General features: G+C 40.2%; 2 protein-coding genes across 2 annotated transcripts in view; one reads left to right on the top strand and one right to left on the bottom strand.

Moving 5' to 3' along the window:
- Positions 1–15,849, bottom strand: part of Roc2 (Regulator of cullins 2) — a 126,728-nt gene that overhangs the window by 36,812 nt on the left and 74,067 nt on the right. The gene's annotated exons all lie outside the window — the stretch shown is intronic.
- The window catches only part of LOC145982005 (facilitated trehalose transporter Tret1-like), a 71,243-nt gene continuing 59,471 nt past the window's right edge, over positions 4,078–15,849 (top strand). The window contains exon 1 of the mRNA XM_083115543.1: positions 4,078–4,219. Within this exon, the coding sequence (XP_082971669.1) occupies positions 4,166–4,219 (54 nt within the window). The 5' untranslated portion in view covers positions 4,078–4,165. The remainder of the gene's footprint in view (positions 4,220–15,849) is intronic.

Raw genomic sequence — 15,849 nt, 5'->3', positions numbered from 1 at the left:
CTACACCTATAAATTATACTTTCGTTCTGCTTTTAAACTACTATTTTAATTTCTAAATCACATGGTCTACGCCTGCTCGGGATTCATACCTTGGAAACAATTTTTGAGGAAATTATTTTCCATTTCTTGCACACAAATACAGATGTTACGGTTCACGTGTGGCGATCCTTGTCAAGTGTAGCGGCAACGCACAAGATTTCTCGTGCAACAAATACCGATGTCATGTCTCCTGTGTGACGGTAGGTGCGTACTCGATCTCCCGCCCCTTTGCTCGGTGATATAAAACGTTCCGATAGAAGATTAAAATTCATGGGAGACATTCATTTACGGTTTCATCTAGCTGCCGAAATTATTCCATGAATAACACGCATCCTAGTTTTCTATGTGAAATTTTGGAAAGCGTGCGCGTTATACACGCGTAAATATGGTGCATTTTATTCTCTTCAAGCCTAAAACACAAGGAATGTCGAACATCGCGGAATTTTTCCCTTCTTAAGCACAGGCCACAATTCACAATTTACAATGCATGAAATATGAGTTCATAACACATACGTAGGTGTATTTGAAGATTAGGCACACACAGGAGATGTACTACGTAGAAATTTTCAGCGAAAAATGCAGTCTCGACCAGGTCTCGAACCCGGGTCTCTGGCATACCGTGCCATTGCTCTAACCACTGAGCTACCGAGTCGGCCTGGCCTCTCCTGATTTTTCGCTATCGTTGTTTTACCTGCGTGGAATCGTCTCAGCCTGTGCTACCGCAACGGGATCTGTTGCATTTGAAACACAGTAGACTTCGACGTAGCGATAGCGAAAAATCAGGCGAGGCCAGGCCAGGCCGGCTCGGTAGCTCAGTGGTTATAGCAATGGCACGGTATTCCAGAGACCCGGGTTCGAGTCCTGGTCGAGCCTGCATTTTTCGCTGAAAATTTCTATACAGGTGTATGTTTCATGTATGTGTCACTTCACATCCACGAAAACATTTTCTAACAATTAACATATTTCGGTAATGTTCCATTTGCGAAAAAGCAAGGTCCCTAACTATAAGATAACGAAATATTGGTTTTACTGTTGTCAACTTCGACAATCATGGAGGGTATGTTCTAATGTTGACATTTCTAAGTACTTGCTTTATGCATTATGAATCAATCTCAACTGAAAACTAATTTTTTCTCTCCAAGGCTGCAGAGATGAGATTTCGAACAACAACGGACGACCAAAGGAACAGTGACTGAAAATTTGCTGCTGATATGGAACCATTAAAACATTGTCAAGACATGCCATTTACATTTCTTCTTGACAGAGAAGCTAGGAAATGGAAAAAGTCAAGAGACAATACACAATACAAGGTTCTTTTTCAGAATTGGATGTAGTTGAAGGAATTTCATCACGTTTTGCAAGTCCCTAAGTAAGGCAATTCCATGACACAATCTAATAACAAGGCACCATGCCCATGTTTAGCGAGTTTACATAATGCACTGGCGTCAGTAGATTGGCACCTATAAGCGTGCCATTTCTTGCCAACAAGAGTGTTTACTAAGTCTGGAGCAGTTTCCACAACTATATTTTGGTTTACCTGTACAGTCGATGTTTTTGTGAAATGGGGAAAAAACTGACTTTCCGAGAAGACTACGATTAAGCAAAGAAATTATGTAATTAGGCTAGGATTTTTATGACGTCACATTTTTTTAAACCTTGTTTGTCTTTTTCACGTCTAAGTTCTTTTAAACACGTCTAAGTTCTTTTAAACACGTTTCTCAATGTTTCTCATATAAATGCATATTTTTATCATGCTTTAGCATTAGGTCATATCTTGTTCGTAGCAAGGTACAAAAGCATATTTTGGGTCATATTTAGGGCGTTCTTATCATTTCACCAAATGTTGTTCATAAAACCAAGCTTGTATCTGTAATGCAAAGGGATTTTATTTGCTTTTTCACCATTTCTTCAAAATAAGTTACAATTAAGAGAAGGGAGATAAGGAGGGGGGGGGGGGTTATCAGATAAGTGATGTGAAAGAAAGCATGGGAGTGGAGCCCTTTCAATTATTATTAATATTTTTACAAAAAAATCACAATTTCTGTTCACATTTCCTCTCCTTATAAGGTTCACAAGTAAGTCGTACAGGACACTTCACTGCAAAAGAAAATAACGACTTTGTAAAAAATAAAAGGTATTCCTTCTAATTTTTAGTAACATTTTAGGCCATATTTTGGCAATTTTAAGTGCATAAATCACGGATATTTCAAATATTGAGTCCTATTTATTATAGTGTTTTAAAAGTCTTAAAACCTACTACATTCACTTATTATCCTAAAAAGGGGGAGCGAGAGATGTTCTTTTGTTTCAGTTCGAAAAGGGGTTCTTTCAACTTCGGAAGGGTTTGAGTTTGAATTGTGTTTCCTAAGTCCACTCTATGCACATATAGGCTAATCGGGACTGAACCTACAGTTTAAAGTGGTGGGTTACGAACCACTGTGTGCTTCCCCCGGGTATCGAACCTGAGACCCCTTGATTACAAGGCGACGACGCTACCACAATGCCATTGGGGAGACACTCAACTTTAGAAGGTTCATCTACGAGCGGCTAGGGACAACGTTAGCAACGTAGGAGATATATGCTAACAGCACCAAACCTGACCTGCCTAACCTATCCACGTATGCATATAATAGCTTAAATAAACAAAATGTTAACCTGCCTAACCTATTTACATGCTTATTTCTGCTATTATATGCCTACGTGGATCTCAAGACATGTCAGGTCTGGTGTGTTAGCATATATCTCCTAAGTTGCTAACGCTGTTCCTAGCCGCTCGTGGGTCTATCTACAAGGGTTGGATAAAAAGTAATGGCAACACTGGTATAATTGGTACTTGACTGTATTGGCAGAGGAGCACGTGTTACATTCCTTCAATGTAATCGCCCCCCATCTCTACGACCTTCTGCCACACGTATGGAAGGCGTCGTACACCGTCAGCGCATCCATCTCTGTCGATGTCCCGTAGTGACCGCCCTATAGCACGTATGATGGCTTCGTGCGTGTCGTAGTGCTTCCCGCCCAGTGGTTCCTTCATTTTGGCAAAAAGGTCGTAATCACACGGTCTCATACCGGTGAATACGGTGGATGTTCCAGTACCTCCCACTACCAGTGATGCAGGAGCGCCGTCACAGTGTTCGCAGTGTGACACTTTGCATTGTCAAGCAGGATGATGGGACACCGTGCCAGAACGTGCCGTCGCTTCCTTCTTAATGCGAGACGAAGGTGGTGTTGCAAGAAGGTGCAGTAGTAGGATGCGTTGACCGTCTGCCTAAGAGACGTTGTTCTTCTTGCCTAAACATATTGTTAGGGCGCTTGCACTCTCGTTCTCTGCTTCAGAGCACTGCTGTTTTTGACTGAATAACATACAATCGCTCCCACTCACTATACTTCCTCGTCTGACATTCCTTTATCAACCACGGTTGTGGCGCTGTGACTCGCACCTTTCACGGGACAGCAGTGTTGCCATTACTTTTTATCCAACCCTTGTAGATACACACACATGGAAGTCAACCCAACACTTGACAAGCACGGAACAGACTTACGTAGTCAAGAAACTATTGGGAATATCTACACAACAGCGAAAGAAAACCACACGAAGAATCACGTGAATGTTGTAGAAAAAAATCCAAACATAGGTAATTTGTCAGATTTTGGAACGTCATAATGGTTTCTGGAAAAGAGGAAGACTCGAAAACAGCAGCCCTGGCGTCGGGCAAAAGTCCAGCAGAGCCGAGCCTTAAATGTCTCGACAACAGCTGCTGTCAAGGAACCTAATATGTGGCTCGATAATGATGTTGTTGTGCTCTCATTTATAATAAAGCCAGAATCTTGGACTGGTCTTATTCTTTAATCAGGACAATGTCCCAAGTTCCGATGACAAGCCGCCGATGTGACAGCTTGAAGCTCTAACGAGAACACGAGTTATGTAAACAACAGATAGCCGAACCCTCAAACTGGCGTCGCTGCAATAGGAAGTGACAGGCAGAGAAACACCAGTCGCAAGATCACAGCATCACTTCGCGTATGTACCTGTTGGGAGAGATGTTGGAAAATGGAAACAAGTGATTAAGGCTACCCTGTTAAGGTGACTTCTACACCGGCTCCTGTCACGGAAGCTTTGTCCAGAATGGTCAACGTCATACGGGAGGGAAGATGGATCCCGGAGAACAGCTGTACAGAGGTAAGTGAGATAAAACCTTAGTGCTATGGTTATAAACCAATATCTCCAGTGAAAAAAGTGCATACTTTGGACCCTCTGATGTCACTGCGGAAGTATGCAAGTGCAGACTGCGGGTTTACCACCCTGGACATGGACCACTGCTGTTGACATTGAGGATGTAGTGAACCCATTAGAACCAAATAGACTTATGAATTGAAATGAAGTTAACCTTTAATCTTTCGATAACAGTTATCAATATTTTTTTTTTCCAATTTGCATCTGTATCTATAACCTTCTCGTGTTTATAACAATCTTAACTCGGAACTTAAAAACACAATCAAGATAAAATTCAGACTGCATGCTGTGACACGAGACACATCTTACAAGTTTGAGTATTTCGCGTTGTTATTATAAGGAGGAATTATCAACAAACTACTCCAGTCAAAGAACAATACAATGAAGTTGAAATTACGCAGTGACTCTTAAACGGATAAAAATAACCTTCATTGATTGGTGTTAATACCTGCACAAGAAGTCGTTACTGCGAAATTTGAGTTTTTGTTTTGTCATTTTATGCACAGACAGGGTAATCGGGACGGGACCTACAGTTTAAAGTGGGATCCGAGCTTCAACCGGGTATCGAACCCGGGGTCCCTTGATTACAAGGCGACGATGTTACCACTCCGCCATGAGGTAGGCCCCTTACTGCGAAGTAAAATAAAATAAATTAAGTGTATATCTTTATGCAGCAGGTAGAAGCTTGATACCCCTATTAAACCCGTCGGAAGGACAAAGATGGTTAGGCAGAATTACTGCAAACTACCTTCCACAGTGAATGTATGCACATACGTATTCAGTACATGGAGGATTCCATAGTAATTTGAACATCACGAAACTAGTTGCAAGTCAAGTCGATTGTAAAATTCCGTTCATCTTAAGGAGATTGTGGATATGACAGATCTCACACTCAAGCGCATGTCATTCTCTAATACTAGTAAGAAACAACATGAAAACTGAGAAATAGGAAGTTCGCCCAAACTTCAAATATAGAAATCGGCGATAGAACCAACATGGAAGTGAAAGTGAAAGAAACGTGGTACGGTACGAAAAGTAGAACTGACGTGCTACAGAAAGATAGCAAAAGCAAGAATAGGCACAGTAGGAGAAAAAAGGATAAGGAAGAGCTGGAGGAAGCATCAATTAAAAACCCACTCATCAAAAGACAAAATGAAATGGTTTGGCCACGTAACCAAAATGGAGAAGGAAAGGAAACCCAAGGCGTTCTTGGAGACCAGAAAAAAGAAGTCCCAGGGCTAGACCAAGATAGTCGTAAGGTGGAAGAAATCGGAGGAAGACATTCCGAGAAATAAAGAAGATGGCCAAGAACAGAGAAGAATGGAAACAGTGGGTCGAGGCATATCCGACGCTATAAAGGCATCCAGAAGTAGAGTAAGAAGAAGAAGAAGAAGCAATCACAAAGGCATCAGAAGTAGAGTAAGAAGAAGAAAAAGAAGCAATCACAAAGGCATCAGAAGTAGAGTAAGAAGAAGAAAAAGAAGCAATCACAAAGGCATCAGAAGTAGAGTAAGAAGAAGAAAAAGAAGCAATCACAAAGGCATCAGAAGTAGAGTAAGAAGAAGAAGCAGCAATCACAAAGGCATCAGAAGTAGAGTAAGAAGAAGAAGAAGCAGCAATAACAAAGGCATCAGAAGTAGAGTAAGAAGAAGAAGCAGCAATAACAAAGGAATCAGAAGTAGAGTAAGAAGAAGAAGCAGCAATCACAAAGGCATAAGAAGTAAGAGTAAGAAGAAGAAGCAGCAATCACAAAGGCATCAGAAGTAGAGTAAGAAGAAGAAGCAGCAATCACAAAGGCATCAGAAGTAGAGTAAGAAGAAGACGAAGCAATAACAAAGGCATCAGAAGTAGAGTAAGAAGAAGAAGAAGCAATCACAAAGGCATCAGAAGTAGAGTAAGAAGAAGAACAAGCAATCACAAAGGCATCAGAAGTAGAGTAAGAAGAAGAAGAAGCAATCACAAAGGCATCAGAAGTAGAGTAAGAAGAAGAACAAGCAATCAGAAAGGCATCAGAAGTAGAGTAAGAAGAAGAAGCAATCACAAAGGCATCAGAAGTAGAGTAAGAAGAAGAAGAAGAAGCAATCACAAAGGCATCAGAAGTAGAGTAAGAAGAAGAAGAAGAAGCAATCAAATGCACACAATTTACAAAACTTTGATGTTTTGGGTATTTTATGTTGTTCTTTACCTCCGTAGGTTAACCCTTATCCTCCCTCCCGTGGTCAGTTTAGTTTGTTATTTAAGTCCACTATGCACAGATTGGCTAATAGTGACTGGACCTACAATTTAAAGTGGGATCCGAACCACTTTGTGCCTCAACCGGGCCCCCTTGATTACAACACGACAGAGCTAGCCAGTACGTCAGGAGCCTGTCCTGTGTAAAGTAAATACTTTGATTTATTAGTGACATAGGTGACCGCTAGTCCACCATAAAATAAACACCACACATGATAAACGTTCAGATACTGCAGATAAGTACTTCTAAACAACTTGATGACACAGTTGTAGTAAAATTACTACATACTTAACATACCAACGGTGCAGCCCCATTCTGATATTTCATACGCCCTTGTTTGTTGATGACGTTACTATTTAGTTTTACGCTTTGCACATGTATCTATGGCGAAGTGTAATCAGATGACCGTGCACACTCCATTGTGGCCTGGGCGACAAGAGTTCAAACGTTTACAAAGAACGCCTCTCACAGGGGTTAAAGTTGACAACTGCTGATAGAGAATTGTTCACTTCCTAGACTACAAGTACATTTCAAAGGTTGTTGAACTTGGCAAATAAACGCACAGGGTGTCCAAAAAGTATCCGACGATAGATAAATGACACTAGCCATGGACAAATCGGGACCGGACCAACCGTTTCACTTTTAGCTTATTGCGATCAATTTCTAGGATCTTCCGGACTTATTGACGTCATTTTGCGTCATTAAATCGCTAGGACTTGGGCAATAAAGTTGAAAGAGGCATACTATTCTTCCATTTAAAATTCTCAAAGAACACAGAATGCAGGTCTATGACGTGATTGGGTATAAACAAATTTCTAACAAGTGAATTTAGTACAATTACTGCTATTTTAATGTTAATATTATCATTACGATTATTACGTAAACGTTTATGTTCACATTTACAGGCTTTGAGAATCTATTTTAACAATTTATTTTTATCGTAACCTAATTCGAGGACAGTGTATGCGTAACTGAAACAGAGAAATATTATTTTTTAATCAAAATCTGTAACTACATACTTCTATTTCTTCTTATAAAACCCGTAGGCACAATCTGGGCTTAGAATGAAGCCTGATGTCTAACGAACGAAGCACGATAATTTAGTTTGAATTGTTGTTTTAATTCCACTTTATGCACAGAAAGGCTAATCGGGACAGGACCTACAGTTTAATGCGGGAACCGAACCACTGTACAATGTATCTCCACCGGGTATCGAACCCGGGACCTCGAGCTTTTAAATTCCTGAACTGTTAGATAAGGTGTTTTAATTCCTCCCGACGGAATTTTTTAGAGCCACTTTAGACGAAAGTATTTTCCTTGACATTTTTTTACAACATTTCCGCTACGATACAATTCTACCGTCTCAAGTGAAGAACTTTTATAGTATTTTGATGTTATAGTATATATACTGTTCTAATTTTCCTAGCATCCCGCGTAGCATTACCAATCAGAAGCTAGTTCCGAGACCTAGATGTTATTGCGGCCCAGTACGATGTAAACAATGTATATTTTCATATTTTCAAAAGCCGATAACTATTCAACAGAGAGTAAAAACTGTTGCTAAGAAACGACTTTAGGTACACATCAATGGCCCTGATTAAATACATACTTTACAGCACATACAGTACGCGAATGGAATAATACAGTAGAATACATAGACCGGATACTGGCTCATGGACAGAAATGTCTCAATATGTAGCTGAGGTTGAAGGTTACAAAAATGTGTAGAGTTTCAGTTTGTTTATACGATATCTTGCAAATTAAATAACCATTTCCTCTTTTAAATTACTTCCCTTCCTTTTTAAGTTTATAACTTATTAAATAAAAACTGCGTAACTCTGTGTGCTTTTCGTGCTGTATACATTAGCAATATAATGCTTTCTGCACTCCTCGGATCGTAATTGCATATGCTAACCAGAATGTCACATGAAACGCTTCCTGTGTACTTCCGGCTAGAAAAAAAAAACGCTGTGAAAATTTTGGAAGCATTTAGGTAGCATTTCAGGGTGGCCACTCCAGGACCATGATAAAATTCAAGAATAATTCCCGGTTTTCAAAGCGAACTTTCAAAAATTAAAGTGTACAGTCAACGGCAAATATAATGGTAGGCAAATTGTCCACTGCTATTTTAATTACTTTTACATTCTACATCCTGTGTTGTTTTAAGGAATGAAACTATGTTGGTTCGAAGCAGGCATTGTTTTCTGCGAATGGACGTCATTATTTCAATTCATTGTCATCACAATGTGCAATACAGACCGAATTAATATGGTGGTGGACAATTCGCCTACTGTTTCTCGCCGTTGGGTGTACAAGCAGATCTTTTCTCTTTCAACCTTCCGAATTACAGTTTTTCACCATCCACACGCAAATATCTTAACAATATAAAGGGTCTGTGTGATTCCAATGCATCCAAAAATTCTAATGCAATACAAAGAAACGGTATATTATAATATATATATATATATATATATATATATATATATATATAATATTTAATTTAAGGTGTGGAGTTTACATTAGAGATTTCACATACTCAGACTCGAAATACATCTACAAACACAAGTCACAAATTCCGGGATATACTGATCTACCAAATATTGTTAATCATAAAAGAATTTCAAACGCAATTTAACTAATCAACTTCAAGATGACTTATCTTGCAATAATCTTCCGTCTGTCAGATAGATTGTTCTGCAAAGGACACTAACAAAGTAAACGGATTGAGAGAATTCTGTTTTATTTTCCATGTAGCTTTATTTTCCTTTATCGATAAAAATAAATGCTAAACTGTGGAAAACTTCCCTCATGTATAATGGGACATGGATTAACAAAAGTCGCAATTTTTCACGTCTACGCAGAATTCGCGGAGCCAATAATACAAGCATAATTCCCGGAATTCCGTAGCTCTTGCATTTATACTAGCAAAAATGTTAAAGGATATGCTTCCGTCTAAAGTCGGCCTTAGACACCAACAGTCTCTATTCTATTTTAATCTACAGAAGAGTCTTGAAAGAAAACTTCAGTGTCATCAGCCACAGCACGTGGTCCGACTCCCACACTCACGATGCGAGCACGCTAAAATCAGTGAAAGAAGCAGGGTGTGAGCGAGACAGTCATGTGTGAGCATATGTGAGCAACGAATGGGGAGCCACTACATGCACTCAAAATCAATTTACATTGATTAATCACTCCTGCGGAAAATTCATAGGGGATCGGTGTTGCTAGGCCAGCGTGTAAGAGGGATACGTATGAATCGTACCACTGTGCTACATCTTAGTGATGAAATAAGTCACGCGAATACTGAGATCACACCCATTTTGTAAAACCAAATTCCCTGACTTCTCCAGGCACTGTTGCCGACTTCCGTGGCGGAGTGGTTAGCACAGAGCGCTACGACGCCAGGGGTCCCAAGTTCGATTTCCGGCCTTCATATCGTTCACGAGTAGCTAAAAGTGGCAGAAAAGCGAAGTAAAATAGACCAAATTATCAATCCAGACACTATTAAGGAAATTTCCAAACCATTATATTATGAATTAACTTACTAATAACAAGTGTTATGTCTTCGCATGTTAAACAAAGTTAAGTTTGTTCAATATCGTTGAAAATATTTTTTTACAGGAAGTATTCCAAAAGTAATAGGTGGGAGGAAAAGGTGAAATGTGTTTTCAGTTTCCAATTCAGCCGACCTCCGTGGTGCAGTGGTTAGCATCCGGCCTGGGCATGGATGTTCTTTGTGAGTGTCTCTTCAACAATTTCATCATATCATCACTCATCGTCGCGATTAGCCAAAAGTGGCAGAAAAACGAGTAAAACAAACCAAATTAATCAATCAATTTTTACCTGTTTATGTACACACACACACACACATGGTACATGTCAAGTGTCTTTCAACAATAACCTCACGGGAGGATGGAGAGGAAAGGTTTCTTCTTTGGAGAAGAGAACCTGAAACCTCTGATGGTGAGATTTGTAAGTCGACCATTCAGAGACAAGTGATATAATGCCCCAACATAGAACAACGCAATAGACTATGAGATGCAAGATATCAGCGGAGTTGTTACTGTCCTACCAGGAAATTAGAAGAGTTTTATATTTAGACAATGCAGGAACTAGTTCGGCGAGATCTATAGGGAGGGCAGAGTTGCCAAGTCAAGCCTCAATATAAACTCTGTGATGAAGAAGGCTCCGAATCATTCCTGCACTAGAGCAACCACTCATATTTCGAGCTTAAGATTCATGTCCATTAAAGAGTACCTAGAGATGGGCGTCGCGAGAACATTTTGCAGGGGGTGGAGGTGGGGATTAGGACGCTGACTAAACTCAGTCACTAAAATGAATCTATTGTATTCCAAATTCACTATTATTATTATTATTATTATTATCATGCCATTGGGGATCTGTAGGATGGCCAAGACGAAGATGGAGGGATAACTGTGAGATGGACTTAATGGAAATCGATAAGGATGGAAAAGATTAGATTGATCTTGCCCGGGATAGACACAGATGGAAACCTTCGGGTTTAAGAAGGCTGGAGTTAGTTAGTTATGTCATTGGAGAGACTTTTCTACTTGATCCACCATATGAGTGAATATCCAGCACAATAATTTTATATATCGTTGTACAGTAACGGACACTTTTGGATTGTAACAATCTCATTGAAAGCCTATGGGGTTGTTACAATCCAGAAGTGTCCATGACTGTACATTTCATACAGTTGGTGTATTGAAATGCATAGTTACTCAATTTAGTTAATAACTTTTACACACCTCGTTCAAGAAAGGCTTTAAAAGTTAGGGGGGGGGATTTATCCATAAAGTTTATGTTGTGTGACCCCCCTCACATAAAAAAATCCGTTTTGGAATTTTGAAAACTGTGACTTACAAGGTAGAATATTGATTGATTGATTTGTTGTTTTTGTTTTAAGCCCACTTTATGCACACGAAGGCTAATCGGGACTGGGCCTACAGTTTAAAGTGGGTTTGGTTTGAGTTGCTGTTTTAAGTCCACTTTATGCACAGTAAGGCTAATCGGGACTGGACCTACAGTTTAAAGTGGGATCCGAACCACTTGTGCCTCCACCGGGTATCGAACCCGGGTCCCCTTGATTACAAGGCAATGACGCTACCACTGCGCTATGGGGGAGGCCCTAGTTTAAAGTGGGATCCGAACCACTGTGACATGTGCCTCCACCGGGTATCGAACCCGGGGACTCGACAAGGTAGAATATGAACACATAAACATGTTCCTGCATTTGACACTCAATACTTTCGATCACAGGTTTTTCTTCTTTTTAAATTTTCTGCTTTTCTGTAAACTGAAATGAACGGTGGCGAATCTAGGGAGAGAAGGGGAGTCAGCGGTACGGATCAACTCCCCCCCGACAACCATTATCTAAACTAGAGATTAATAGGGATGGCCAAATCCGGATGAAACATATCGGATAATTATCTTTCCGGACATCGGATATTGATCTACGGATTATCACAATTATCCGAAACGTCTGGATATCCCAACGCATTATTAGAATAAGTATAAACAGAGACGTACCGGACAATAGATAATACTGGACGCTCGAAATAGCATGTTTCTAGTAACTTTCACCGGAGGCTGGAAACACTTGCATACTTCGATGGGAACAGCGTCGACGCAATGTCTTCGACCGGGAAACTCCTTCCTACCTCTGTCTCAAGTTAATGTAACAGCAAGGTTTCACGTGAACCGAGTACTCGCAGCATGTTCCCATCACGTGGACAAGAAAGTTCCCCGCCATCAAGCATTGTCGACACTTCCAGGAAAAAATAACCAAAAGAATACGAAAAAAGGACGTTTGCTACGGGCACATTTAAGATCATGGAATACAAAAATAGACAAGGTTTTCTTATTGTAATGTAATTCTGTGTGGAAAGTGGTTGGGGGGGGGGGATATAAAATTTTGTATGTCCCCTCAGAACTATTTTGTAGCTGTAAGCATCCGTATATCGTATCTCATGGAAACAATGAGCTTACATTCAATTCTGGGAAATATAAAGCCTTCTTTCTTCTCAGAGAAAGAGTGGGTCTAAAACTGCAAATCTTTACAAGTCTATTTCTCGGAACTGTATTCATGTACGCCGCCTGTATGTATTATTATATAAACCATAGGCGTGCGCACTGGAAGGCAAGGGAAGCGGATTTTTAATACGGAGGGGTAAGCAAAGTAATTTTCCGCAGGGTAAACAAGGCATATAACCCCAATAACGATGTTGTCCCCTCAAAAAAACTACTTGAATGTGCAATTATCGCGTTCCTGCATCTCCATTATAATAATTAATGTAATTATTAATGGTGTGTTCAGAGACAAATGGATTGGACGAGGATCGCCAAATTTACCAGCACCTCTAAAATGGCAACCCCAAAGTCCAAATCTGACATCTTGTGATAATGCGCTACGGGGACACATCAAACAGAAAGTCGCCCATAATCGTAATCAGACAACTGGGGAACTTCAAGGAGCTGTTCGCAGTGCGTTTGCTTCCCTCACGCCAGCCATGTTACGGAGGATTTCACATCGCACCTGGAGGCGAATAATACTGTGCCATGAAAATGGCGGTGTGCACACAGATCCTCTGGAGTAAATGGTGGTCATTGGTCTGATTTAATGGTATACCATCCTCTCATCATACGCATGCTGTTAAAATAACATTTTGCAGGTTCGTCTACAATTCAAAAGGTGAGGGGGGGGATGGGACTTTTGGTACACCCTGTAGGATTATGTAAAATAGGCATTAAACTTCAACATTGACATTTCTAGGTACCCTAATGTGTTATCCGGCTCGAAACAACATGAAACGAATTTAAATCATTCTACGTTTTAATACAAAGGAATAAAAAGGCATCGCCCTAGTACGTATTAAGTAATTCTTGAGGTTTTCATTGATTGATTGATTTACTTTATTTTACTTCGCGTTTTGTGCTAATTTGCGACGATGGGGATGAGTGATGAAATTGATGAATGGACATTCACAAACAACCAAACCCGAGCGGGATTCGAACCCGGGACCCTTGGCGTCGTAGCGCGAAGTGGTAACCACTCGGCCAGAGGGTCCGGCGCAATTCTTGAGGTGAAAGGCGAGGGAGTGAAGGACCCCAGACATTCACAATCTTGGTCATTTGTGGAGGTGATGTGATCAGTACCATGCCCCGACCGCCTCTAACCCCATATTCCCATTTACTGGAGGCTAGGCGAACGCCAGAGGTCACACAGAGATGTTGCTGGAAAAATTCTCACAGGAAATCAACCACCCGGGGGAATCGAACCCGGGTTTACGGTGTGGCAGTCTCTATTTTACACACACAAACACATGTATGTATTTTGTTCATGTGGGAATTATTTTAGTAATGTGTCTGCGCAAATGGGTACCTGGGGGAACCTTGTGGGTAAAAGTGGCTGGAGCCTGTTGCCAATCACATCACATCACGTCCTGGTTCCCTACCTCCTCATCCCTCTACATGCCTTCAAGGCATGTTGCCATGTGCACAGGGTAATTTTACCTTATACACACACACTTTTATTACCCAGAAATACATAAATCCCGGTAAGGGTACGAGGGTAAGGGTACATGAGTCTACATATTCTTCATCTTGAACTTACACCGAAGTCTTATAGCCATGTTCCGATGGTGCAGCATCCTCTATTAGTAACTAATTCTACCTTAAAACATATTAACTTTTTACAATGTACGGAAGGTCTTCGAAATCTCAATACGTATCTAGTCCAGAAAGAGCTTGTTTTAAGTCAAACGGCAATAGCAACAGAGTATTTAAAGAATATCAAAAACAAAATGAATCACCACGTCGCACATTAAGATCAGGTCAAGCAAAAGATACATGACCACGGACAGTAATTTTAATTATATTTTCGCGATTAAAAAACCTTGCATCCAAAAAAGAAGAAAGACTAATTGAGAAAAAACATGGAGACGGATCTATTTTTATTTTCTATACATTTTTCTTTTGTTTTTGGTAAACGTAGATGAAATCGTTCGCCGCTTAATTGGTGGGTGCGCCAAATTAATTACTAAACACTTGGACGTCTTTCCAATATCCGGTTGAAAATTTGCTTCTCAATGGTTTCTTCGAACGACGGACGTCATCAAGGACTTGACATCAAGGACAAAGGGCTTCTTCTTATCAGCCGGCAGAAAACAAGCAAAATCAGGGGAAAACAACATAAAAATAGGTCCTCTGATGACGTAGGAAAAGAGGATTTGCCTCATGTCTGCAACGTGGACGAAATGTTCCAAGGCTGTAGAAAACACAAGGACAATCTTAAAAGATAGGTTAATTACTTGCGTGCGGGACGTTTCAACACTGCAATGCAATCAGATGCACAATTAAGAAGGGTAGCCAGGTATGCGTCTCACAACCGCTTACGTGATAGGCCAATAAAAATGATTATTATAATATTGCAAAACTAGGACTTCACACGCAACTTGCTAGACGCAAACCACAACAATACTTAAGCTGTCCGCACACGATCAAATAAACCACGAACACCACATTGAATTCCGCGCCTAAAGGAAGTGACGTCAGAGCGTACGTAATTTTGTCTCATTGGATTCAAGGTTAACGTTTATGGATTCTTAGAAACGGCTCTATTAAAAGCCTTTCAAGATGGACCAATCAGAGCATGTGCTACTGATATCGATTATCGAAGAAAATAATCGAAGTACAGAATGCTATTTATTTAACTAAGCATGGTTGGAGGAGAGGTGAAACGTTCATACCGGTATTTATTTAATAGCGATATCTGTGTTGAAAACTAGGCTCACGCAGCCACGAAACTATTACGATGCTCTCGAAGGAATTCAATTCTAAGCAGATATTTGTTTAGAATTTGAAATATCATAGCGGTTTTTCGAAGAGGAGAGTAATTTTTGTACGATACTTTGTGGTGAAGGCGAAAAGTTCAGCGGAACCTTATCTCGAAGACTCAAGCATACATTAATAACCTGTTTGATTTGGAAAAAAACTTAATATGCTGACCAAGACAGAAATTTATTTTATTATAAAACATAAACTAAACGTAACGTTTCAACCTTCTAGCAAGGTCTTCTTCAGACTCTGTACCAAGTACAAATGTAACAAGGTACAAAACAGGACGATATATAGGCTATTCACAAAAATACTCCCCTCAAGACTATTAGAAAGGAAAGACAAAGAAGAAAATGGAGAGAGAGAGAGACAATTCTTCTTGCATCTTCTCTCTTCTTTCTCTCAAAAAAAGAAAGATGGAAAGAAAGAAGGAAAGAGAGAGACAGAGAGAGAGAGAGAGAGAAAGGGAAGAAAGAAGGAACTTTGT

The sequence above is a fragment of the Lepisma saccharinum genome, chromosome 30 (genome assembly GCF_977018435.1).
Source record: "Lepisma saccharinum chromosome 30, izLepSacc3.1, whole genome shotgun sequence".
Lineage (NCBI taxonomy): Eukaryota > Metazoa > Arthropoda > Insecta > Zygentoma > Lepismatidae > Lepisma > Lepisma saccharinum.
The sequence above is the reverse complement of the archived record's forward strand: the minus strand, read 5'-3'. Positions and strand labels throughout refer to the sequence as shown.